This window comes from Dermacentor albipictus, chromosome 8, assembly GCF_038994185.2.
Source record: "Dermacentor albipictus isolate Rhodes 1998 colony chromosome 8, USDA_Dalb.pri_finalv2, whole genome shotgun sequence".
NCBI lineage: Eukaryota > Metazoa > Arthropoda > Arachnida > Ixodida > Ixodidae > Dermacentor > Dermacentor albipictus.
In genome coordinates this window covers 111,812,501-111,839,718 of record NC_091828.1, presented here as the reverse complement: position 1 = coordinate 111,839,718, position 27,218 = coordinate 111,812,501, and the positions used below count along the sequence as shown (strand labels likewise).

The 27,218-nt window shown below is 46.5% G+C and overlaps 2 protein-coding genes across 3 annotated transcripts in view; one reads left to right on the top strand and one right to left on the bottom strand.

Annotated features, from left to right (window-relative positions):
* Positions 1–18,650, top strand: part of LOC135917154 (zinc carboxypeptidase-like) — a 29,717-nt gene extending 11,067 nt beyond the window's left edge. The window contains exons 5-11 of the mRNA XM_065450650.2: positions 2,490–2,588; positions 4,726–4,824; positions 5,525–5,635; positions 8,379–8,475; positions 12,620–12,822; positions 16,103–16,187; positions 17,092–18,650. Of these exons, the coding sequence (XP_065306722.2) occupies positions 2,490–2,588; positions 4,726–4,824; positions 5,525–5,635; positions 8,379–8,475; positions 12,620–12,822; positions 16,103–16,187; positions 17,092–17,276 (879 nt within the window). The 3' untranslated portion in view covers positions 17,277–18,650. The remainder of the gene's footprint in view (positions 1–2,489; positions 2,589–4,725; positions 4,825–5,524; positions 5,636–8,378; positions 8,476–12,619; positions 12,823–16,102; positions 16,188–17,091) is intronic.
* The window catches only part of LOC135917135 (zinc carboxypeptidase-like), a 205,942-nt gene that overhangs the window by 167,357 nt on the left and 11,367 nt on the right, over positions 1–27,218 (bottom strand). The gene's annotated exons all lie outside the window — the stretch shown is intronic.

The following is a 27,218-nucleotide window of genomic DNA, read 5'->3' as shown; positions in this document are numbered from 1 at the left end:
AAGGATAACGGCACTGCCAGGGACGAATAACTGATGAGGTCACGAGTAGCGTAGACTGGTCTGAGCCGAAAGGACTGCAAATATTAAGCTAGATCGTGCTAAAATAATCTAATCACTTCATGGGACACTGATAAACGCCGATAGTTTTCCGCCGGCTTGTCCGTCAGTCTCGTCACGAGAGAACCATCCAACTGCGACGCCGGCGACACCTCTGGCGGGACTCATCACGCCAGCATTGCGGGACGCCTAGTAGCTGCCGGGGCGCTGTTTCTGGGACCAGTTGGGACCACGCTGGGACCAGTTATCTCGCGTGCTGCATCACACCCACATGTTGTCTCCGCGTATTGTTAGAACACAGTCCGAGGAGCTTGAGCGCAGCGCTAAACCTAGCCATCAATTTCTCTACTAACGCACCTTGCGCAAACCTGCAAATTTTTTAAGACAAGGTCTTAGCTGACTTTACACGGCTGGCGTATCTGGTACCTGGTATCTTATAACTAATTTCAACAAAAAACGAAACGGCTCTTTAGTGCCTCCAGAGCGTTGTAGCGAGTCGTAATCAATATCAAAATGTAGGTCTCAACGAGTCGAAAAGCCATAATTAATTCAGAGTAAGTAAAATTTTGACCGTACGGGCGTAATTAGCGACAGTATGGTCGAAAATTAACCCCATTGCATTATACTCCTGTAAAGGGTGCACCGCCGTAGATATACACCTTCTGAGGCAAAGCCGCCGTATGGGACACTTTTGGGAAATGGAGCGAGTTCGCTTCGACTAAAGCAGGGCTCACGCGAGGTAAAGATGTCTGGAAGGTGGCTCCGCGGGTGCCCAAAAGAAGCGAGAATTATTCTCAGAGTAGTTATAATTAACGTTACGGGTGTAACTAGCACCACTAAAGTAAAACATTAACCACACTGCATTATACCCTCGGGGGTACTAGCCACTTCAGGCTTTCACCTAAATGGAATTGTCGGTATATACAATCGACTAATTGGTGCGGCAAGAAGCTTGCCTGTAGGACAAGGGTCCCATTGTGCGAACAGATAACAGTCCCATGAAACGATTCAACTTAACAACCTAGGTTGTGTCTGCACGTAACGCTGACTGAACAAACTCGTTCTTTCCGAGCGAGCTCATGCTAATGGCCTGACGTAACGCTTGGCGGTGCGACGAGTCTGGTGATATTTACAAACTGGGAGGGTTCATACTGGTACACGCGAGTACATGCTGGCTCGAAAAGCGTATGAAAAAAATCGTCCGGTATGTAGCTGTAGGGAACGGAGAAGTGAAACACTCCGTTCAGTGTTTTTTTTTTATTTAGCAGCACAACAGTTTAACGCAAGTGCTCGAAGAGAATCTACTTTAGCAGAAAGCACAAATTAACCTTCGACGGCAGTAAGTAAATTAAAGTGTGATTTAGGAGGAAGCTTTAGGTCGAGGCCAACACCGATTTGTTTGTGAAAGTGTGTGTAAAACGAGGTAACATTATGGGAGAACCGATGCAGCCAATATGAATTAAATTTGTTGCATTCGAGAGAAATATCCAAATTGCAGTAGGAGTAGCCACAGCGCAAGTAATGTGAATGTACATTACGAAATGTTGCTTAAAACCACTAGGTTTAAAAAAGTCTTTAGAACGCACTTTACACAATCTATAACTCTCCACCTGAAAAAGATATCGCAGCTCTGGAAACTGCATCTGTTAAAGCATTTCCAAAATGAATAAATATGATATGTGTGTTTACAATTTCCGTGAAATCTGTTAGAATGATTTCGAGTCTTCCACAAAAAAGTGAAAAAAAAAACAAATCTTATATAAGTTAGTGACATATTTCAAAGCGGTGTATAATACATCAATTTCGGCCGCTTTAGATATCTCAACAGCTGTGGTTTAAATAACTGTAAAACTCCATTTATTACTGAGTTACAGAGCACAAAACTTGGCACATTAGTTTTTCTTTCCTCCTTTATTTGCAATTTTCCAATATTCAAGATTTTTTTTTTTTAGGAACGTTCACTTCATACATAAAATATCCGGTTTTTACCGTCACTAAACTTTAAATTATTTTTATTTTAAATGCAACAAACCTCATTAAACTGGGTGCAGGAGAAGCCTATTGGGACAATTTCTCCGCTCCAAATATATTTAGATCGGAGCTCCTGGGTTAAAGCTTCATCTTTCTGGGGACGAGCATGCCTTTTCTCGAGTACATAACATAATGCTGTGCTATTGCCCCTCGTAAGTGGCTAACTGCAGATACGCCGCGTAACAGTCTTCAATACGAAGTAATGTTCAGCACGGATGCTACCTGTTTCGCATGCCACGTACACGCGTCACACCACATACACGCCAGATTTGAATCGTCCGAACAGTGAAAAATCGCTGCCTCAACGAATTCTGTGCGCACTGCTCACGACTGTGTATCCTTCATCTCATCTGTTTTCCATCATATAAGCGTTCCCTCGCTCTCGCTTTCTTCATGCGCAGTTTAGCAACGCTTTGAAGCAGTACGCAAGGAAGTACGACCACGTGACCTACTTGTCCATTGGGAGGTCGTACGAAGGAAGGAACATCATCGCTGCTCACGTGAGTAAACCTGATTGTGACGCTACCAATCTCGTGACATGTCTCAACTTCATATACCGGGCGTGTACGCCTCCCCCTCCCCCCGCCCCCGTAATTGTGCCAAACCTTAATAATATGCAAGTGCCAGTTAATTGGACAAGGCCCAGGTAATGTTGCAACGTAGTCCTATTCTAGAGAGTGTTAGGGTGTTCACATACTACAGTGTAAGTGCTCACTAGAATGTTACGGAGTAACCGTTACACTGTGCAAGGTCGACCAGCTGCGCGTCGTCTAGGGCCTGCGGCTGCGGCATCGGAAACGAGCTAACCGATGCTAACCGAGCTAACCAAACAGCGGAAGCGAGCTAGCCGATGCTGAAACAAACTTCTTTTCATAGGCCACCGAAGTGCACTATACTGACGAACAGATGCAACCTTGTTGCTTACTTTTCTCTTGCGAGACTGCACAGTTTCACATTGGGCTCGACTAGACCATCAAAAACGGGCACCTGCGAGAAGGAAACCATGACAATACTTTTCACCTCTACCCTAAAGTCAATCCACATCCAGGCAAGCATGCTTCGCCAAATTTGCCTTGCCATCGCCTTCACTCGTCGATGCCCACACCACAAAAGCGCTTTCTGGGGGGAGCTATAGTTGGTGCATCTTTGACATTGTAAGTAAGCGCTAACATACACACAGCAGCAGCAGCAGCAGAAAAGAAACGGGAAGGCGCTCTTCCCTTGCCTGCGGTGTACACGTGTGTTTGCGATTGCTTACCGTGTCAGAGAGACGAACGTCTCTTATAGGAATAGCGGACAGGCCTACCTTTGAATGTTGCCGCACCGCTGAGACACTGTGGGACGTGTTTTACGATTCTCCTGCTCCGACAAAACGATAACGGCGCAGGCTGTCTGTTCCCCCCACGCTAGCAGGCGTCGGAAAACAGACGTTATAGCAAATGGTTATCCTGGGTGCATTGTGCTACCGCGAGGAAGTGAACACAGTTGCACTGTTGCGCACTATGTTCAGCGTAGCAGTTTGGACTCGAGACTTAAGAGGGAGCTTTAGCTCGGACCCAACTTAGATGCCGCCTATTCAAATATATGTAAAACGCAGGAACGCCTTCTCCGCGATAACCACTGGATCGACAATAATGAAGTGTGCTGCATTTGACAGGGAAAATTAAATCTGTTGGATGCAGAATTTCGATTTAGGGCCCGATATTCTTTCCATGGAATTTTCCAAGATTGGTATGACTGAAGAAAAAAAGAAGAGAGACGCACGAAGTTTACAAATACATAGCTACGCACCCAGAACAGGTATCGCAGTTCCGTAAGTTCCATCCATTAGAGCATTGAAGGCGGACAAATATGATGTGACAATTTATATCTTACGTGAATTCGGTACATTGTTTACATGCGTTTTGCAAAAGTCATACTCACAAATGAGTGGTCTACTTGAAAGCCACGCATAATGTATAAATTTTGTCCGCTTTAGATGTACTATTAGGTGCGTTTGATACAATTGTGCCCTCATTTTTCATTACTCAGTCGGAGTTCTAAACCTGATAGTTTCGTTTTCTGAAAGTATGCGATTTTCGTCCAATTTTATTCAAAGATTGCCGATCTAAATCGAAAATTCGCAACCACCAGTCACTAGATTTTGACTTTTTCTTTTATATGTAACAACGCTCGTGACCTCTGCACCACTGATTGCCCGAGAAAAACAATTTCTTATTTCCCATGTATTTGAATAGGAGGCCCAGAGCTAAAGCTTTTTCTTTAGGAAACCGCTGCTTCGCGCAGTTATTCGACACACGCTTCCCTTCTTCCTGTCCTCATCATCGTCTTTCATCACTCTTTTTTTTTGTCCCCTTTCCTTTTTCTCCCTGTGAAAAGTAGGATACCAAATCGCACTAGCTCAGGCCGACCTCTCTGCCTTTCTTATAATATCCCTCCTCCCCTTTTGCAATGTAGATAACTATCCATGCTCATCCTCATCCTTCTTCCTTGCCCTTTACACTGACGAGGGTGCAGCCAGCCGCAATCGCGGAGCCCCTACGGCCAACCTATCCGTTCTTCAATTAAAAGTCTTTTTTTTTCTTTTTTTCTTTCTCTATCTCTCTTCCCCTCTCTCCCTCTGACTCTCCATCACAGATCAAGACCAAGGAAAATTTGCCCATCGTGTTCCTGGAGTGCGGTATTCACGCCAGGGAGTGGATTTCTCACTCTGCCTGCCTCTACATCATCGATCAGGTAAGTGCAACGGCGACGCAAAGTTAAACACGTCGCCTGGCTTTCAGAAAGGTGCCCTTTCACGCAGTGAAACGTATAAAGTACAAATTAATCAATGAATGCATCAAGCACTCAAGCAATGTTCACCGTATCCGCTGTCGTACGTGGCCTAAACTGCGAAGCGGGGAAATGCTCCTGCGTCTCAGAAAAAATCCTTGTTTTCTAAAGAAAGGTCGTAGTGGAGAGCTTTCGGTTGGAATTTCCCGAGTTAATCATACTTTGGCCTAAGAGAGAAATACCTACAGCGGCTTGGGGCTATACCGACAACTTCTGCAAAAGGATAGACAGTTGGGCGAGTTGGTACGGTAACATGATTTTGGCTTCTAGCGCGAAGTGAAACACGGACACTGCTCCTTTCTGTGGCCGTGTTTCACTTCGCGCTAGAAGCCAAAATCATGTTACGACAACTTCTGGCCAGAGATAGCAACGACCCTCGGCCGGGTTTATTAGTACACGTACGAAATTGATTCTCCCGCGGTAAGTGGTACGTACACTACACGTATATCTGGAGACGGCCGAGAATCGGGTGGCAGTTGACCAAATCGACGTCGACCGCTGGAAATCTAAAAACCCAAAACAAATACTCTAGGGTCTCCCGTAAGCATCAGCCTCACAGGTGTCAACGTTGCCTTCTTTGCTTCTTTTTTTTTCTTTCGCCCAGTTGGCGACGCAGTATGACAAGGACGACGGCATCCGCAACCTGCTGTCCCGGTACGAGTGGCGTATCCACCCAATCGTCAATCCTGACGGCTACGACTACACGCACAACACGGTAAGAGTATGATAGAAAATTTCAGTGCAACGAAGCTGTCGTAGACGGCTTAAATGCACCGTAATGCGGGAAGGCTTAAGTGCAAGCAGCAGTGCCGGTAGCGACACCTTGCCGTGCCTCAGCGAAGCACGCCGAAGTCTCATCGCAGTAGTCGACCGCATCCAACCGATCATTATTCATTCATTCAGTTTATTAGGCCTAATGTCACCGAATGAACTGGTGTCTTCTGCACGAGGGACACAGACGACGGTTAAAATGGTGCCAGGAGCTACATTATCATCCCAAAGATGTTCAAGTGCATTTCGACGAGGGCACTGTTGCAGTTTTTAAAGGCAACAGAATTGGACAAGCGGCTGTAGCCGAACAGATGTTTATAGTGCTGCAAGAGCTACTGTGCTGTGCGGCGACAGTATGCGGCGACAGTGACTGGCTGTGATCGTGTATCAATGCTCCTTTCTTTCTTTATCTCTACTTTGTTATCACTTTACCTCCCCCTTCCCTCTCTCCCCAGCGCAGGGTAGCCAACCGGATCTTTCCCTCTGGTTAACCTCCCAGACATTCCCCTTTCCTGTCTCTCTCTCTCTCTCTCTCTTTCAAGCTAATTTGCCTTTATTAGTAGAAGTACAGGCGACGTTCGTAGGGTGATCGAGTTGCGAGTCGGGATGCAAAACCAGTCGCTCTAGGGATTCTGGGATTGGTCGCAAGGCGGCTTCATTGTCGTGCCGCAGCTATCGGCCCCTGCACTTCGGAGCGGGGATTTCAACGGCTACAGCTGCGAGTGGTGCTTCCGCGTTGTTTCGTTCAGGGGCCGCTAGGTGTCTGCGCCACGTTCTGTCTTCGCTCGCGTGTCAGGGCGCGGGCAAAAGGGCGAAAGAAGAAGGAGGAGGAGGGCGCTTGCTCCCTGGTTTCGAAACCCTGGCACCCTGACGGTATACGGGTCGGTCTTTTCACGTCAGAAAATGCATGGCATTCTATACACCATTTTTTCCACGTAACTTCTCCAAGAAATGCAACGTTGCTTGGAGCAAGTCAGACTATTTCGTGCTTTATTTATTTATTTATTTATTTATTTATTTATTTATTTATTTATTTATTTATTTACTCATTTATTTATTTATTTATTTATTTATTCACAGGCTTCACAGGCTCCAATTGCAGTACACGAGAGTTGGGAGGAGGGCGGGAGGGAGCGAAGGGAACAAGGTGTGATTATAAGAGAAGCAAGAGTCAATGCACAAGACGAATTACACGTGCGTTACATGTGGATAACCGGAAAAAAAAATGCGGAATACAACTGTTACACAACGGTTAGCAAAGTATAGTATAAAGTGAACAAGTCATCAACAACAACCAAATGGTGATTCCGCCTAATTACGTAAATACTTCTAGCTCATTAATCAACTTCTCAAACATTACATTGAGAGAAAATGCGTCAATGAGAAAACAGGAGACGACCCTGAAAAAAATTTCCGATCCAACACTCCGTTGCTCAATATACATGCCGCATAAAACTTGTGTTTTTTCCTCAAGCCTGAAAGAAAGCCCACGAAACACGAGGAACCGCCGAGCGCACACCCGCACGGCACAGAACATGTCCCACTGACCCGGATGTTCAATCTTTATCGAGCTCAACCATTCTGTACCGTTGAATCACGCTATTTGGCCAACTGTGGTATAAACTTTTTTAAAACAGGGTTGAAGTACCTCAGACAGGCTGGCCAACGTTTCGATAGGTGGACCTATCTTGTCTTTTCTCTCTCACACTATATACGGTGTGAGTGCACTTTGCTTCAATATAGTGTTCGCGTTCCGTTCAAACGACAAAGCGTGAATACAGGGACACTCTGTGCAGCGATACTCTTGTTTATCCATCAAGAAGAGCACATCGTTCCAATTCCGCTTTCGAGGACTGACGCTGCAAGGCAGCTTCGACACCTGGCACGCAGTCGCACAGGGACCGAGTGGAACTCGCCGAACTTACGACTTACACGACAACATCGACTAAACACCTCCCTGCAACTCCGACCTCCACTCGGACTTCCTCGACGTGAAGCTACGCTTCTCTGTCGCCTTTGGTTAGGAGTTGCCTTCACAAAGGCATACTCTACAATAATTGGAGTGACTGACAGTGCAGCATGCGAGGTCTGTGGCACCGAAGAAAACGTCGACCACCTGCTGTGCCACTGTCCAAGATATGTCCTAGAGAGACAAGAACTTGCCAAAGCTTTCCGAAAACTGGACAATCGGCCGCTTTCTGTGCAGGTGCTGCGGGAACGCCGCCCCCATCAACCGTCGGCCCAAAAAGCTGTGAAGGCGCTTTTGTGTTTCTTAAGGACGACGGGTTAGTGCAACCACCTGTGACTAATAATGCAACTTCTGTAAAACCACACGCGTCAGCGAACTTGCCGCAATTCCCTTCTTTCCTTCCCTCCTCTCTCTCCCTGTGATCTTTGCTTTCCCCTTTCCCATTCCCCCCGTGTAGGGTAGCCAACCGGACGTTATTCTGGTTAACCTCCCTGCCTTCTACTTTTCTCTTTCCTCTTCTTTCCTCTTGTTTATCCATTGCACTGGTTCTTTCTGGCAGAGCATCGCGTTAGATAAATAGTGACGGGACAAGGAAATTCTGCAGACGTATGACACGCTCGACTGACTAAAGAAAGAAATGTCGGGAGAACCCCGTGCGGTACGTCCAGGAAGCAGCCTTTTGCAAATGCGTTGGAAGAGCGCGATGGTTTTCGCGCAGGACCGGCTCTGGAGGAAGACTCGCTCGAAGAGCCGTTTCTCGAGCACGTGCCGAGGTGCGGACGCCAACCGAAACTTCGACATCGGAGGCTTCTGCAGTGAGTGTTCTAAATTTCTTTTGAATCTACACGTTGTACTGGTTTATTTTATTTACTTATTTAGAAGAATACGGCCAGCCTAGTGCCAGGCTTTAGACAAAAAACATTATGGGGTTGTACGTGCCAAAACCACTTTCTGATTATGAGGCACGCCGTAGTGGAGGACTCCGGAAGTTTCGACCACCTGGGGTTCTTTAACGTGCACATAAATCTAAGTACACGGGTGTTTTCGCATTTCGCCCCCATCGAAATGCGGCCACCATAGCTGGGATTCGATCCCGCGACTTCGTGCTCAGCAGCCCCAACACCATAGCCACTGAGCAACCACGGCGGGTGCCAGGCTTTAGACAGGGGTAGGCGTACAAAGCAAACGTGACATTACAGCGTTTCATGCATGGGATCGTAACAAACGTATCACTGTAATAAAGTCACCGCGAGAACAAACCAGCACATACTACCAAGTTTTGTAAGAAAAAATAGAACAAATAGAACAGATAACAAAGGAAAAACAAACATTACAAGAAAAGAAAAAGTGCCATACCGCAAATTGCTGAAAAAAAGAAAAACAATGTGGTGTATGTCAATCCAAGCAAATACGACGCTGAAAAAAGAATATATAGAACATGAATTGACAATTGCGCAGAACATGCGCACAGGCGAAAGCTTCAGTTCACTGAAGAGGGGGTATGTGTCCTATCCCAACCCCAGCCACAAACTTACGTCCTAAGATTTCCAGACTGTAAAAAAAAAAATAAAGACGAAACATTTTCTCACGGGGCGAAATCCTGGGGCAACGACGTTGCACCTTGCGGCCGATGAAAGTCGCACGAACAATGGTGAGGCTTCAAAACCGTAGTCGTTCACGAAAGCTTTCGAGACACATTTTCCATAGGTGGTCCCCACCTTTCTCAACGCCGTGTTCTCTGGGCACTCGAATTGCCCAGACAAGGCCAAATATGTTATTCTCCCTGCGCCCGCAATTCTGTCCCACATGCAAAAAAAAATTAATTATGGGGTTTTACGTGCCAAAACCACTTTCTGATTATGAGGCACGCCGTAGTGGGGGACTCCGGAAATTTCGACCACCTGGGGTTCTTTACCGTGCACCTAAATCTAAGCACACGGGTGTTTTCGCATTTCGCCCCCATCGAAATTCGGCCGCCGTTGCCGGGATTCGATCCCGCGACCTCGTGCTCAGCAGCCTGACACCATAGCCACTGAGCAACCACGGCGGGTTGTCCCACATCCAAGATGCGTGAGTCGTCGTACATGTGCAGTCTCCGTGGGTCGTTGCTGTCGTCTTGTCTTCGTCCCGTTATCGTGCTTGTCTTGGCCTCGTCGACACCGTTATCGCCGTCCTTGTGGCGCTGTCCTCGTCAGCGGTGGCCGTTGTTATCGCGCCACATGTCAGTATTCCAAGTGACACTTACGAATTAGCTCTGAACCGTCTTCGGTAATTCTGTCAGGCATCTCCACACAGTGTTCCTTTGCGACGCGTTTATAACATTCTAGTTCAAGTTCCGTTCATTTGGCATCATTACGATGGCGGGCGTGGTAGGGCAAGAAGTAAAAATTATTTCACTCGAGGGGGCCCGAGCTCCCACTCCCATAGAATTCAAGAAGTTCATCTTTACAAGAAGCGAGTGTGCGTCATCAGGCCCAGTATGCTAATAGGGATTTAGAGCCACGCTCGTTCACAAATGTTTATCGAGGTGCAGTGTCTGTAAAATAAAAGAATAAAAAACACTGTGCGCATGACCTTATTTCACTTGAGGGGGGGGATGGGGGGCGAATTCCCATTACATAGCACATAGCAAGTTCACCTTTACAAGAAGCGAGCATGCGTCATCACGCCCAGTGTGCTGCGATTGAAAGCTACGGTCGTTCACGAATGTTTATCAAGGTTCAGTGTCTGTAAAATAAAAGAAAAAAAACACTGTGCGCATAACCGCAGCTGCGCCCACATTGTTTAACCGGTCTCCTGTTGCACCAGCGATTCTCAAAAGCAGTGAACAGGGAGCTGAATTGTAGTCGTAACCCTCAAACTGTTTTAGCAGCAGGATTTTTACCGTGGAGGCGCAAGACGAAATATGCCGCGAGGCGGAATGTCTAGAGAGCCTGAATATTTACTGTTTAGATGTTTCGTTTCGCCGGATGTTCCGTCCAGTTGAATACACGAGCACGAAATTCTTCAGTCGTGGGTGCCCCACGACGCAGCAAGGCATCGACATGGCAGTTAGTGTAAGCGACGTAGTTTCGTTTGTCGGATACCGCACGTTACCTTTTCCATCATCTGTGCGGAAAACATAACAGAAAGTTAGCATTCTTGAAGAAAATATTAGTGCTCTTCTCGATTTACTATGCTGAAAATACCGCAACAGTTCTTATTTAATTTTTTATAGTTGCCGTCTTTTGCACGTACATTACTGGCAATAACGGAACATCTATGGTTTCGTCATGTCCGGTAAGTAAACTTGTAATGTCCCTGAGACTCTTGATTGTTTTGGCCATTACAAGAACTACAAAATAAAACATTCGCTTCTTTTGTGTGCTTTGTTTGATGTCTTACGTTTTGTGCATTGTGCAGGTTCCACACACATTTATGGTGGCACTGTTGACTACCTAATTAGGCTCTTATATCAAGCTGTTTCGAAAGGTACATTTAAAAATCTGATGGGAATGGGCGTTAGAACATACTCATATGCTAAAATTCATCGATATTGCATAATTTTCAAAATTATTTCAAGCTTCTTTGTGTGTGCGTGTGCGTGTGTGTGTATGAGAGAGGGAGTGTGTTTGTGTGTGTGTGAGAGTGTGACTGTGTGTGCGTGTGTGACTGTGCGTGCGTGTGTATGTGTGTATGTGTGTATGCGTTTCCGATACAGTGTATTTCCGTTTTGTACCTTCCACAAAAAGGCATCTGCTACTTTAATCTGTTACTTGAAAAGTAACAAATTCAAGGAACTCCAACCAGAAATATCCAAGCAAACATTCGCAAGAAAGGCGAACACCTGCTTTAGGCGTGTTAGAGTTAAGCATGACGGAGGCTGTACATTGATGCATAGCAAGCTTGAGGCATAGCAGGCAAGCTTATTAATTTTCACATCATACGCGATTACCGAAAACGTGGACGGCAGCGATGTCTTCCGACGCTTTGTTCAATCTTTGCGATAGATGCATTTCCTCGTTACACAGGTGGTCTTGCCGAAAATGCATAACATTAAATCTACGCCTTAACGACTACATCGCTGCAGCCGCATTACACCAGCAACTAAACAGAATAAGGTATACTTACTGCAATAATACATCAGTGCTCCTCTCTAATAAAGAGAAAATCCGACATCCACCCTTTCGTAGCAAGTGCTGCAAAGGAAACAAATAAGGGTTCCTCGAAAGAAGAGCCTCGCAGTTGAAGAAAGCGTCGTCCTGGTCCGGGACTCGAACCCGGGACCACACTCCTTTCCGAGGCAGCCGCTCTACCATCTGAGCTAACCAGGCGGCTAGCAGAGGGCATGGCGAAGTCGAATTTGTGAACAACTCGAAGCAAAGGCAAGAGTTTGACGTAATAGTTCTGCAGAAACCCGCAGAACTATTACGTCATTTTCTCTGATTTTCTCTTTATTAATTAATTCTCTCCACCTTGCGGGTTCCCGCAGAACTATTACGTCACTGCACTCTCTGATTAAACTCTCCTCTACCAGGTGGCACCACTGACCACCCAGGCACCCTAAAGCCCCTTAAACTTCGTAAAGTAGTGACACGCTTTGAAGAATACCGCCTCCTCCTCGCGCGCTCTGACCGAGGCCGCCTCCGCGCCGCTATTGGCCTAATAGCATCACGTGGGCCCTCGCACCTTGCTTCAGCGCCATTTTTGCTCGAGAAGCGTCTACGGAGTGGCGAGGAGGGCACGTTGGCGCCGTTGCTACGCTCTAGCAGTGTAGGTGGCGCCACGGTCGAGGAGGGAGCGTGAAAGAGAGGATAAACGAGGAGGAGTGAAGACGGAGGAGGAGAGTGTAGCTACTTTTCGAAGTTTAAGGGGCTTTGAGGCGCCCACATTTACGGCTCCGGTAGCCCGGTATTGCGCCGCAAAGGGCTACAGTGAACTTAAGAACAAGCTGAAACTCTTAATAAATGCGGTACACAGGAATCCGTGCCAGCAGCAATCCCTGCCAGGACACCTACTGCGGTGACTTCGCCTTCTCGGAACCCGAGTCCCGGGCCGTTCGGGACACCCTGTGGGCGACCCAGGGTCGCACCGAGTTCTACTTCTCTATCCATAGCTTCGGTCAGCTCTGGATGTTCCCGTATGCCTACAGCGACATTCCCGTCCCGCAGTACGACAAGCTGGTGAGCTATCCGTCGCTTTAGCGGGGTAGACGAATGCAAGCCCTATCGCTACCGTTAGTTACACAGTTCTTTACGTCTAACGAAATATTTTACGTCTAACCGGCTCGTTCAGGTTCAACGGCCTTCTGTAGATGAACCTCACTCTCTTATGTTAAAGGCGATTTAACTAACTTCTTCACGTGAAATTTACTACTCCGGGTTAAACTCACTTCATTGGGTTAAACGTGCTTTGAACTTAGGAGAAACAGCCCAATTTGTGTAATACCTAGTGTCTTAGTTTCAATTCACTGTATAGCTTAAACTCAATTGTCCACTCTAAAGCTCATTCTCAAAAGTTGGAGTAACTCTTTCGCAAGCCATTCAATATCAAGCCATCAGGGTACTAACTTATAGTTCTTACAATGTTAATGCAACAAAACTGCTCAGAACTAACAGCATGCTCACCGTATTTCAGATAACTAACTGTAATTTGAACATCTTGTTTTGTAACGTCAAAATCAATCAGGTCACAGTTGACTTAATTTATTAATCGTCGTTACCGATTGCTAACATTACGAGATTTGCATCTCACAAACATTTTTTTTTCTGCCGAAAATGCTAATTATGGTAAGTTCACACATCATTTTTATTACATTTCATTTTGGAACCCCTTGCCTTTAGTTATACGGGAGTGTAACACCACATACAAATTTAAAAATTATATTGAATGTTTTTGATTAATGTGCTGTAATTGCAGTGCGTCTTTTTTGTTCTTCTTGCTCACTGTGTATAATACCGTTCTTGAAGACTTTTTTTCAAGGTTGGAGCCGTAGCTTATTTTCACGTATATAGCTCATATTTTTTATTTCTTTTTATTGCGATAGCAATTATATGGCCACTCCAATCGCATTTTTGCCGTCGCCGTCGCCGTGATGTTCCGTCTGAAATCCAAATCTGATAACATCGCCACCGCGCACCGTACACTGTATGTGCGAGTGAAAGCTTGCGAGGATCAGTCGACGATTGCGGCTCAATCTCGCCAGCGCGAAGGAGCAAGACCGAACGGAGGCGCGCCGTCTTCTGTCGCGCGCGAAACACGGGGGGGGGGGGGGGGTAGGTGGCAGGGAGGGGGGGGGCGTTCTGCTCCGACGGCTGCTGCTTACGGCACGGCCGCCGCATCTTTCCAGCGATTTCAACGTGGACAAAGTGCGCGGAGTACCGGTGTCTTCGTATGCTCTGTGCTTTCAACGTTTAGTGCGCGTTGCAGCGAGAGACAGCGCGAAGGTCAACTCGGTCGTGGCTGCTGCCGCGCTTGCTCACTTGAACGTTTTGACAGCGAGTTACCGCAGTTATCCAGCGAGATGCGTTAGTGCTTATCTGTGCGAGCGTGACACCGTGCTTGCTAATTTAGCTGGTAAGCAAATGTATGCAAACTTGTACGGCCGAGAAAACTAGTATGCGTATAGCTGTCTACTAATTTGCTATCACAGTCGATGCTTTGCCTTTCGGGTGAAACTAGGATTTTTTTTTCTTGCAGTGGATCCGTCTTTGTAACATATCCATGTGCTTTTCCTCGTCATGCTTGTTATTTGCGTGTTCTTCGCGTTTGATACTCGCACAGTTGTCTTTTTCACTTGCTTTTTTCTATTATTTTTATGTATTTGTTCTAATTTTTTACCTATAAGTTAATGTCACTATACTGCTTTATTTTGCTGCCATATAGTAATTCCGCTAACTACCTAACCTTGACCGGAGGTGCCAATAGAGTCTTTTACTATGGGACCACCTTTTTTGTTTCGTATCTGTCAAAACTTGTAACCACTTTGAAACAATAAACTTGTAACTTCTTTAGGTGAAGCCCAGTCGTATGCGTTGAGCTTTCTTGCTTAGTTTAAACTCTCTGCTTTACGTTAAACTATCTTGTTCAGTTTAAAGCCACTTCTCAACGTTTCAATCAACTACTTATGTTAAACGCACTTTCAAGAGCGCCGCTCTTAGGCACCCTTACCTGCGTTTAGCGTCGCCGTCCCTCGGCGTCGTCTCTCGGCGTAACCGAGCGAACGAGCACAGCGAAAGACGGAACGCGGAGCGCAGCGTGCAGTGAAAGACGGCGATAGTGAAGAGAACGCGAGGGGGAAAGTGCGAGGAGGAGGGTATGGCCAAAGCGTGAGAAGAAAAGCGTAAAGCCCCTTAAACTTCGTGAAGTAGCGACACTCTCCTCCTCCGCCTTCACTCCTCCTCGTTCCTCCTCTCTTTCACGCTCCCCCCTCGACTGTGGCGCCACCTACACTGCTCGAGCGTAGCAACGGCGCCGACATGCGCTCCTCGTCACTCCGTACACGCTTCTCGAGCAAAAATGGCGATGATGCATGGCGCGAGGGCCCACGTGATGCTATCAGGCCAATAGCGACGCGGCGTCGGCCTCGGCCAGAGTGCGCGAGGAGGAGGCGGCATTCTTCAAAGCGTGGCACTCCTTTACGAAGTTTAAGGGGTTTTAGAAAAGCGTAGTGCCGCGCAAGACGGGCTCTGCGGCGACGACCGTTATGAGATACCATATGTGGAAACAAAGCGCTGCATGAGCGGAGGTCTGTCTGCGGCGGCTGCTGTGAATAGCGCCCACGCGTCACCCACGCGCTTTCGGTCGCGATCTCCCGATTAGCGAGGCAGTCGCGCCACACTTCGCTCCATTTGCGATGGGCCACACGAGACAGATCGTCCGCGCCAGCCAATATATAGCGAAATGAAAACACGTATAGAGTTGCGTTCAAATTTCAAGTTAGAGAGCGTCGTGATCGTCCGTAATTTTTTGGGCAAACACGCTTGTTTAGCTTAAACTCACTTGGTATATAAAACTTTCTCTACAGTGACAGCCATATACTGCATGTCTTTTCTAATATTAACCAAGATTTAAGAAACGCTTGATCGTAGTTGAGAAGCCACCAGTGGTTTTGGCTAATTATACTCATTTAGGTATTTGCCTACAAATATTAACCTTACTCGTTAATCATTACCAATTGACAGAACGCCAATTAAGAAGTTGTAGACAACTATACGAAACATAAAACTGGGATAACTTCAGCAAGATAATATCCGCGCGCTTAATTTGTCTAGCTGAAGAAAAAAATCCTGCGAAATAATTAAAATGCCGCGCAACTACGCACCCGCCTTCACGCACCCGCTCTTTATGCACCCACTTGAGAACAGCTCCCACCAAACGCGCTCATAAAAGAAAGCTGGTCGTTGCGATCACGATGGTGTGAGCTACTTACTGGCCTTCGTTTTGCGTCCCTTTTTTTTTCAGATGAACATCTCACTAAGGGCGAAGGAAGCCATCAGAAAAGTGCAGGGTACAAAGTACACGGTTGGACCAATTTCAAAGACGATATGTAAGTAAACAACTTAACGCCTTGCTGCTACCACGCACTCTCCGCAGCGGCAATTGTCTTCCGAGCAATCTTCAGCAAGTACTTTGTTCTCGTTTAGGCGGCTTCTCCGCACTTGTATTAAGCTGTTATATCGTTTCGATCCAACGTTAAGCAGGGCACAAATATTTTATTGGCCTTTACTAATAAAGCAGAAGAATTGGATTGCTTTCTCTATCTTTTTTTTTTACGGAGCTAAATGTCCGTCAAACCTATCAGTGGACTTCAGCATAACTACGGCATGGAAAGCTTATAATCACACAAATCTACGCTAGAGTAAAAAAAAACCATGACGTGCATGCTTATTTTCATTCTCTTTTATTTTTCTGGAGCCTTAAATTCATCCGGGGCTTTACATAGCAGTACGGGGGCAAATGACGACGCAGTGCTATAAATATGGCTCAGACTTACGTGTGCAGCGCGGACAACAATAACCACAATGACCCCCTTATGAATGGGTCCATGATGATCAGCTTCGAAATTTGGTAGTGGCCGATGTCACCGAGCTAGTTTTCTCTTTTTTTGCGTTTCTTGCGCGCCTATTATTGGTCCCATCCGTTGTCGCAGAACGCCATCTATAGGGCACGAGGAGGAGCTGTCGTGCCGATTCACAGCGCCCTCTGCAGGCACGCTTAGCAAACACGTTGCGTGAAGCGATGATGTAGTTCACACGGACGGGCCTCTTTTTCTTTATGATAGGTGCCATTTTATTATTATTGTTATTCTTTGAAGTATACGACCCACACTCTGACTGAATCACTGGACGTAAAGTACCGAACACAGGAAACACGACAATGTGGTGTCCACCGCGATCTTTCGACGAAATAGGCGAATTCGAAACTACAGATCCGCCGATGTCACTTTCCAGACCAAGTATCCGGGAGCAGCGTCGACTGGGCCTACGAGAAGATGGGCGTCACGAAGTCCTTCGCCCTGGAACTTCAACCGTCCTGGCTCACGTTCCAGGGAAATCTGGGCTTCCTGCTCCCGGCGAAGGACATCTTCCCCACCGTCAAGGAGACGTGGGAAGGGATCAGGGCGGCCATCGCCTAGACCTCGGCTCATCATTCACACTCTTGCATTGTATCACGGACACTTATCACGAACCGCTATAAAAGTGACGTTTCCTTGCTATAATAGACAACGGATTGTGCGGCGCATTGTGAATGCTACGCATTTACAATTCGCATCGTGCTAATTTGTGTGCCTGAGGAGGACACTGACACTGTGTATCAGATAGGACGCCTTCGCAGACTGTGTGTGACAGCGCCCACACAGAGGGTTTTGTATTGTTTGTTCCTGCCTCCTTTTTTCTCATCTGTCGTACTTCTTCGTCTTCCTTAGTACTGGATAATCAACCGGAGGTACCCTCGCCACAATAGCTCTCTCCTTAACGTGCAGTGTTGTCCTGGAAGGAAATTCTCAGTTGTGTGTGCGTGGAGGGGGGGAGGAGAGGTACTCCTCGCGTTTCAGTGAATCTATTCACAAGACGCGAAACACGGCACGAAAAGGATTGAGACTAGTCTCTGTCACCCCGGTTCAAGTTCATCCTCGCCCTTCTGTTACCAGATGCCCCTATAGCTGTGTTACCGGATGCAGTGTGATGGGCTGCAAACTCCACACCGCACTCGATGGGTTGCGTTCGGCCGAACCATTCTCCGGCAACTTTTGCAAGGCTAGGTCCGCCTGCAGAGAACACATCTCCTCCTATAGCACATGCTGGTGGGAGAGTTGGTTATGCATAATTACAACGAAGGCGCCAAATAAAACAATGGACGTAGGAAGGAGACACGAGACAACCACGTAGGCGCTACGTGGTTGTCTTGTGTCTCCTTCCTTCGTCTGTTGTTTTATTTGGCGCCGTCTTAGTAATCCTCCTATAGACTCCGGCCATTTCTTGCAGCAGGTCTCCAAGAGCCTTTAGGGGCGAAATCAATGTTGTTGCTTCCTTAAACCACGGCTCGGTCACGACGTTGTACGCCAGCGGCGGCATAGTTCAAGACCATCACCATCATCACGTTTTCGCGTAAATGACAACCGGCGTAAATAAAAGAACCCCGAATACACGGTTTCAGAATCTATCTCATGCGATTTTGACACTAGGAACTCTGTATAGGTTCCCTGTGAGAAAGTGCAACCGAATGCGCCGTTAGGGCATCGGCAAAATGTTGAAGCTACGCTGTCCTTGCTTGTACTTCTCGGGCATGGCGTGGCTACTGCCGATACACTATGGCTGCTGTCTGTTGCTGGGTCGGCGGGTATCTCGGAGGACATATTTGTGGATATACACACAGAAAGTGCATGTACGCCTAAGGCAGGTAGGCACCAGCAAACATGTTTATATAACCTCTGTACGCTGACCGACAATGTAATACGACAGTGAGCGTATCCCTGTTCTGGGTAATAAAATAGTAATTCTCTATGAAACCTCAACATTTAATGTTGGCCTTTAGGTATACTTCCAAAGCATACCGATCTCTTAATGGAAGAGCGCATTATATTCGGTGGACTCTGTGACTAACTATATCTCTCTTTGATTTCGCCATCTGATATGCGCCACTAGATGTGCGCCCATTCTCGGCCAATTCTCATAATCACTATCATCATCATGGTAATCATCATGGTCATCATCATCAACAGCATATCTCCATGTCCACTGCAGAACGAAGGCTTCTGGCTGCGAACTCATATTACTCATGTTTTGCGCTAGATGATTCTAACTTGTGTCCCGACCTCACACATGCGCGTGAAGTCGGGACTTATGAAGTCCTATGAAGCCTTGGCCAGGCTTGCTGTTAGACACACGAAACACCACGTCATCTGCCTGTCACAAGCACCAGCGCAGCATGGCTACGTGGCGGTGGCTACTGATGCAGGCTTCCAGTCATATATAGGTGGCACGTTGGACATACCCAAAGGGTGTTCGACTTCGATGATTTCCGAACACATTACACAGACGTAGTACACAGACGTAGCCAGCGGCACTCACAACTTGAACGAAGCCGAGGACGTGAAGCAGAGCGCAGGAAACGAAGTAAGAGGACCGTAGACGACATGCAGCCCAGAAGCGATGTAATTTGCGGTGCGCTCTGCATACCAAATGATTGCGAGCGACAGCTGAACATGTGCTTCATATGGAACTAACTACTCATTCACTCATCGTTCTTTCACACTGTGCGCTCGGTCAGCGTCAGAAGCTTGCGCGAAACCATGATGGAAACGCCAACTATTACAACTGCCCCACTGCTTTTGTGACATAAAGACCAGGACTAGTACATAGGGACATAAGGTACAGGACTTGCTACATGCCTGTTTGACAGCAGGGAGGTTTGCAGGAGCGTAGTCATTGTCATATGTTGGATATATACTTTGGCCGCTTGTGCCACCAAAGTATACGACAAGGTGCCTATCACATCTTCACCAACCAGGAAGGAATGTAGACCTTGCGATTGCACATGGTGCGGGTGGTGAGGACATATTGTCTACACTCGCTGACAACATTTTGCGGCAATGAAGGGCTTCTTCTCGGGCAGTGAGCTTCTTCACGTGTTTTACATCTGTTACTGCGACGCGGGAGGGTTCCGGCAGCGTTTGATGGCGCCTTTTGGATTCTTGAAACAGAAACTTGAAACAGCGTAGCTTCCACGCGCTAAGGTTTCACATTTTGCCCAAACACGCAAGAAAAAAGCACGAATAATACTCAATATACAGAGAACCATGTTGTCCTATTTTGCAGCTTTCTGTAGAACGTTTTGTGTTTGCTTCCCCAGCTTGAGCTAATGCGCATGATAATGTGACAAGCTGTTCAGGAGCACTCTCACTAGAGTCATTATCTCTCATCCAGCATATACGTCCCCTTTCCCCATCCCCCTGCAAAGCAGTGTGCTACCGCACGCTAGTTCAGACTGACCTCGACGACTTTCTTTAAATAAATTATTTCTCTCTCTCTCTCTCTTTCTCAATTTCACGCACTTTGACATCGTAGCTTTGGTTTCGTTGTCACAGAAACTAGCCCCTGATTATAACTACGTCCCTCCAGACCCGCTATACAACGTTCCGTAAGGAATCACAAGCGATGATTCATGAGCCTTCCAGAAACAAATTTGTAAATCTTAGGTGTCAAAGCAGTCGATTCGTAGAGGCAGTATATAACTTCAAATGTGCTGCTCGAAAACAGGTGAAAAGCTTTTCTCCTTCCGCTTTGACGACACCGACAAAGGTACTCTTCGACGGACACCACGCGAGTCACCTGAGAAAAATAGCAGGTCTAAAATGAAGAGTCCCCGAAGTGGTGAGTTTATGCAGCCCTTTACAGTAACACAATCTTTCGTTGAAGCTGTTCGTTATACAATCATTCGTTTCTTGTATATGTCATCGCCCTGGTGGAATTGTGCCGTGATTGTGACTCCGTGTTCGTATCGTCTCTTGTTTAAATAGACTTTTTCCTAAACACACACACGTTCGCGACACCATGGCAAAGGCTTGTTCTAGTCAGTGCAGACGAAACTGTCGCCTATCTCAAAGCAAAGTGAAACCATCATCGCACCGCAGTTGTTGGGAGAGTCGATGCAGACGAAGCGCGGGAGTGTGTCGTCTGTCAGCTGGAGCGAAGCAAGCTGTCACTGGTCACATCTTCGTATCTCTGCCGTTCTTTGTTTTGTGTGATTGTCTTGTTTTTAAGCGAAGCTTTCTCTACATACTCTACCGGGTTTGCGCGGCAGTCGTCTAACCAATCCCGAACACATTGCACACGGTGCGGCCTGTCCACATGGAAGTCTCGCGTCTGGTGTCTCTCGAGCACAGCGCAATAACTCAAGCATCAACACATCAATCACGCCGGGCTGCGCGCTCATAAGGAAGCGTTCAACGGGTAACCTTGCATCGTACATCCGCTAGGCGGTGAGACGAGATGTTCAAGAGATGCCCATGCAGACCTCCGAAGAAGTGGAAAGCCGGAAGAGGACGCGCAGCGCTATGCAGTAAACAACGTCATGCAGGCTGAGGCAACAATGCCCGCGGGAACGCCTCAAAAGCTTCGCGTTCCCACAGTTACCACACAAGCGTCGGACTTGCGCAATTTTTGAAGACAATGTTTTCCTTGGCGAATTAACGCCAAATTTGCGTACCGGTTATGCCGGTTTCTGGCCTCTAAAGCCTCTGTGCTGGGTCTATCCCGGACATGTGCAGTTCAAATGAACGTGAAAAAAAGTGGTGTAGATACTATGATGATGATGATGATTTTCATGATGATGACTGAATATGGGGACAGAAAAGATGGAAGACTATTCAACACAATTCTCGTATTTGACACCAATCGGACGTTTTCGCTCCAGTGCAGCTCTAAATATAAATTATATGGTAGATATATGCACCCTCCTAACCCTGAACACGCCCAGCAAGGCATTTTTTTCTTTCCTATTATCTATCTGTCCATTTCCGTGGATCGACTTTGAAGATAATGCAGTTCAAGAATGTGGGCTAATCCCGAAGGTAGCGCAGTCTAAAAATGTGGACCTAACCTCGTTCACGCCGGTCTTCAATGAGAAAAAAAAATATCCTTTAAATTTTCTCCGAATTCATCTTTGTCTCAAAACAATGCTATTCGCCAAGTTGGATAGTCATAGCAGATGAGTTCTGCCCGAATTTCGTCCTTAATTTCTTCTGACTTTAATTTCTCGCTCAGATGCACAAAATATAAGCTTGCGACTCCAATGATAAATTTCGCACCAGAGATAGTTAGCAACAGCAGCTTCCTGTAAAACGAAAAAAGAATATTTGCCCTTCCACTCAGAGAAAAAGGATGACCAGCAAAGATGTGAATGCGTGCCCCATAATGGCGAACTGAACCTCCACCCTGGGCCGGCCCGATATTGTACTATCTTCGGGATCGGCCCACGTTAGTGGAGTTCTTAACGCCTGCTTCACCTCCACCGCATGTCGGCCTGGTGCCGCACTGTTTTCGGCATCGGCCCACGTATGGGAATTGCTTAACGTCCGCTTCACCTCCGCCGCGGGTCAGTTCAGCATTGCACTATCTTCGGGATCGGCCCCCGTATGGAAAGTTCTTGGTCTAATTCCACGGTGACGAGATCCGCCCGAACCTAGCCATAAACATCGTCGCTCTAAAAAAAAAACAAATCGGTTACACCTAAGCACTTCTTATGACTTGTGAATGCGAAAGCGTTAATCTCCAATTGAAGGCCGCTTAGCGCTCCTTCGAGTTCTGCCCTGCGAGTAACGTACCATATTGGTACGGGCTGCCCGAGCAAAGCTAGGAAGCAGCAGCCGCTGCGGTGCCAACCCCATATGCCACCGACGGCGTCGGTGACACGCGGCATCTGCGCCGCCGATGCGCGCTGATGACGTGGCGTCGCGTCGAGGTCCTCTCTCCTCACGCAACACCTGGCGCGCTAGCGCTCCAGCAGGTGTTCCGATTCGCTCCGTCTAGGCGCGCTCATGACGTGGCGTCGCAGCCAATGGGAATTTAGGTGCCATTTCGCTGCTACAGACGCCGCCGGCTCTTTCGCTCGATGGGCTCCATTTGATGCTTTCGCTTTAAAAAAACGCAGAAATATACAAGACGTGTTTTTGCGGCTGCGGCAAATACATTCATTTGCAAATACATCGCATAAACACCAGTATATCTGTGCTCGAATGGCAGCTTGAACAGGTTAAGCAATGTGATATCCACAAACGTGGTTCAGTGGGCAAACTTTGTTTTCTGACCTTTATCGGCACGCCTATAGAGCAGCACGAACTCGGAGCCGTGTGTATCGGTCAGGTTTTCTAGGACAATGTCGCGGTCACTAGGCCGTGCAAACAAATCACAAAGCCACTTGCGAAACAATGGCACTTGTGACGTCCAAGAAAATATTAACGATAATGCCGCGGATGTTAGGGCACTCGGTCGGTGCCTAGCCGATTCTGTGCCTCCTCTTCTATGGTCAGTTGCAGGACAGACATGGAAAACGTTTCGCACTCTAACTCTACTAATTTTAATTAATAATTAAATTCTAAGATTTCTTTCATGCCGAAACTGCAAGCGGGTTACGAGGCATGCCGTAGGGTGGGAGGGACGACTGCGGATTAAATTTTGGCCACTCAGGGTTATTTACACGCAGCTAAATTTGAGTACACGAGCGTTTTTTGCATTTCGGCTCCGTCGAAATGCAGCCTTCGCGGCAGGGATTGCACCCGAGACCTGGAGCTCAGCAGCGCAACGATATAGCCACTGCGCTAACGCGGCAGGGAACGCCATTGATACAGAGAGGCGTCTCGTCAGAGAAACCGCTACTGTTAGTGATCATCACGAGAATCCCGGAACGAGCGTACTATAACAGCTTGAAGGGGCAGCGCAAAAAGACGATGACAGAAGGCAGGAACACACAGGACAGCGCTGAACTCACAACTAACTTTATTCGAAGGCATACATACACTTATGTACACAACCCATAGACGGGAGAGCACGTGGCTATGGGTTGTGTACATAAGTGTATGTATGCCTTCGAATAAAGTTAGTTGTGAGTTCAGCGCTGTCCTGTGCGTTCCTGCCTTCTGTCATCGTCTTCTTGCGCTGCCCCTTCAAAATGTTCAACCAGTACCAACTCGCCCAAATGTCGATCCTTCTACGTACTATAACAGATCCAGAAGAAGTCGACTACACGTACACTGAAAACACGGTATATTATTTGTCGCGTTTTTTGCTTAACTTTTTTCATTGCTCCCGTGCCCTTATCCTGTACCTATATAATGCAACAAAATTGCCTTGATTGATGGCCTTGATTGATGGCCTTGATGTGACCAAATGGCCTTTATGCACGTACACTTAAAGCACGGTATATATATTATTTGTCGCGGTTTTTGCTTAACTTTTTTCATTGCTCCCGTGTCCTTATCCTATACCTATATAATGTAACAAAATTGCCTTGATTGATGGCCTTAATGTAACCAAATGGCCTTGATTGATGGCCTTGGTGTGACTAAATGGCCTTTATGTAACCAAATTGCAAGACTTTCCCTGATCACCAACTATCGATCGCTCCTCGTCTGCGCATGTGTTCACGTTGTGTGTCTGTCTTAGCTCTGCAGCGCTGTATTCTAGTCATGATCGCTTCAAGACAGCTTCCCGTGAAGATAAATCTTTTTTTCAACATCAACTTCATTTTATTTTATGAAACCAATACAACAAAACATGATTGGAGCCATGGCCAGCTCGGCTAGTGAAAGGTACAAATACAAGATAGTCACTAAAGAAATGGCAGACATTCAAACTACATGTACAAAAAGACGATTCGTTTGGATTTTTTTTACAATCCTGCTGAAGGTTAGCGACGGAGGAGGTTGACGCCCTCCAGATTATCGTAAATTCCTCACTGCAGCAAACAATGCGCGCGCTGTGTTGTGTTGACCGAGTGACTGATAATAAAGAGGCCCTTGAAAGGACAAACACTTGCGATGAGCCGCACTGACAAAGGCGCCCGGTATGGCCTCAGATATGAAACGGAATGCCTCATGACAATGCCCACTATACACCGCCGCTTGAAAATAATTTAATAATAATACACCTTTCAGAGCGATTTCTGAGATAGCCTTGGTGAGCATGTCCGATAATACCGAATATTGCGTTGTTATACGTCAACGACTACTTGGGCTGCACTCAGCGTAGGTCGGGGCGTTATAATAAAAGCGCGAGTTCCAGGAGCCGTCGAGTTATTCGGAGGAATCGAGCTGTCTTCGACATGGCCCGCTGGCAGCTAAGCCTAATCACGATTTTCCTGGCTCGCGTATCATGGGCGTTGCCTGCTCCCAACGAGGCAGGCCCGGTGGACTACACGGGGTAAGCAGTGGTCAAGGTTGCCACAAAACAGTAAATGCACTGCAGCCTTAAGACCCGCCTAACTGGGGTCGTATGTCATAGTATATAGAGAGTTTTAGCACACCGCTACTCCCTATAAGAGGAAAGCTTTCCTTGGAACCAGACTTGTACACGTTGGAGAAAATAAGTAACCAACTGCAATTACAATCACTTCTTTCAAAAATGCAAATGATTACGATTACCAATTACATCTCCACGAACGCAAACGAGCAATTACTAAAATGTAATCGATTACTCAACGTTAATTCCCTCTCTATACTTTGCTAATATTGCACGAATGCAGCAAATGGAAATAGCTGGCCTGACTCTTTCAATGTGTCCTCTTGAGCCATTCGCATGTTGTTTGTCTTCACTACGAATTCATTTTCAAAATTTTCTTCGGTAATCTTCCCTCGTTTTCTTGTGAAGGCATCATGCAGGGACACATGAAAACTCGCTCAATGTGAGGAAAGAAGCGCTGTGTTGTAACGCACGAATACCTTGCCGACAAGATTGGGGAAGGCGCCCCTGACAGGGTCAGTCAAAAAGTTAAAAATCACCGATATGTTATTTCCTGGCATTATCGTCGGTAGCGGCCATTCCTTTATCGAAGAGCCGTTTGAATTGGTTGTCCACCGTCTCATAGATGCTACTCCCGGGACTTTTTACTCGTTAGCCATTTAGACATAAACAACTAATTTTAACAGACGGCAGAAAACCTTCACATTCCTCGAAAAGGTGAGACAATATGTGTTTATTTAATATAAAGCTGCATAATATTCAGCCCTGCAATACAGTTCGTGTCTTACAACAGAAGAAGCAGGTGTATATGAAACACATATTTTTTTTTCCTTCATTAACATAATTTGTATATATCCCCCGCGGCATGTAGCCCGATTATGCTTCTTTCGAGAGAATACTTTCAGAGGCGGAAATTATTTGCTTTAGAACTCTAATTCAATATATTTGACTAATTAGCGAGTTACCTATTTACCAGACAACTATATCCTACATATTGCAATTTGTAAATGGTAGCTGGTTACTTGACAATGACAATGCGTTTATTTGACAACACAGTGAGTACATGATATCCATGGTGCTGAGACGAAAGGTGACGGCATGAGTCACCTGACTAGGCCTTTAGCATCACGTGCTATTTGTATGTCGGGTAAACAAAAAATAGCAGGAACTTGCACAGTAACAGTAGTGTACAAGACGGATTCCAGCACACAAGATGATATAGGTTTCGTAATACTGGATATAAGCTTACACGAAGCTAATACAATAAAGCTGTTAAAAATAAGTTTAACAGGGGCATCAACGCAAGTCGGGGTGATTTAGTGAGTGAAAATGCAAAGTTTCGATGTATGACACTGAGGGGTAGACACACTATATCTACTACAAGGGGTGTCATTAACAATACTTTCGAGCACTATGAGAGTGGTGAAATGTATGTGATTTTACATATAAAGTACGAATGCCAACTTTTATTACCAGCAACTGTAGCAGGACAATATTGATGGAGTGTATAACCGCGACTGAACGAGGAGGTAGCAAGAAACAGAAACACAGAGACAGCGCTTCTCTGTTGTATCTGTTTCTTGCTACGTCCTCGTTCAGTCACGCTTATACACTCTATCATGGATTGTAACCAACCAGCCCGCCAAGGTGTTTTAACCGAGCACAATATTGCCATAGTAAAGAGAAAGGTAATCTCGTGAAAGGATGTCATGAAAGAAGCTCATGAAAGAAAGATCTCGTGTGCTTCTGAAAAACAAGAAGCATTCGAGATCCTTTTTTTATGACTTTCCTCGAAAATGATATTCTCTCGGAACGAATTCTGACGATCACATCGGTTTCGAAGTATGCGTTCCCAAACCTTACGATGAAATGCGTTGGGGTGCCAGTAACTTTTGAGCTTCAATGCGTAAAAAAGGAGTCTTGCTGAAGTAAGCGGAGCAGTATACTTCTACTTCAATTATTTAAAGCGGGTATCTTAAAACGGGTACTACTTACAAAATTCGTTCCAAGCGGAGATGTCTTGAGCAATCGCTGGCTTGAATTCGTGTATTGCAAGATGCGCTCTAAAGGAATCAGTTAAAAAAGGTCATAAGATTTTAATTTCAATGTTGTAGTCTAGA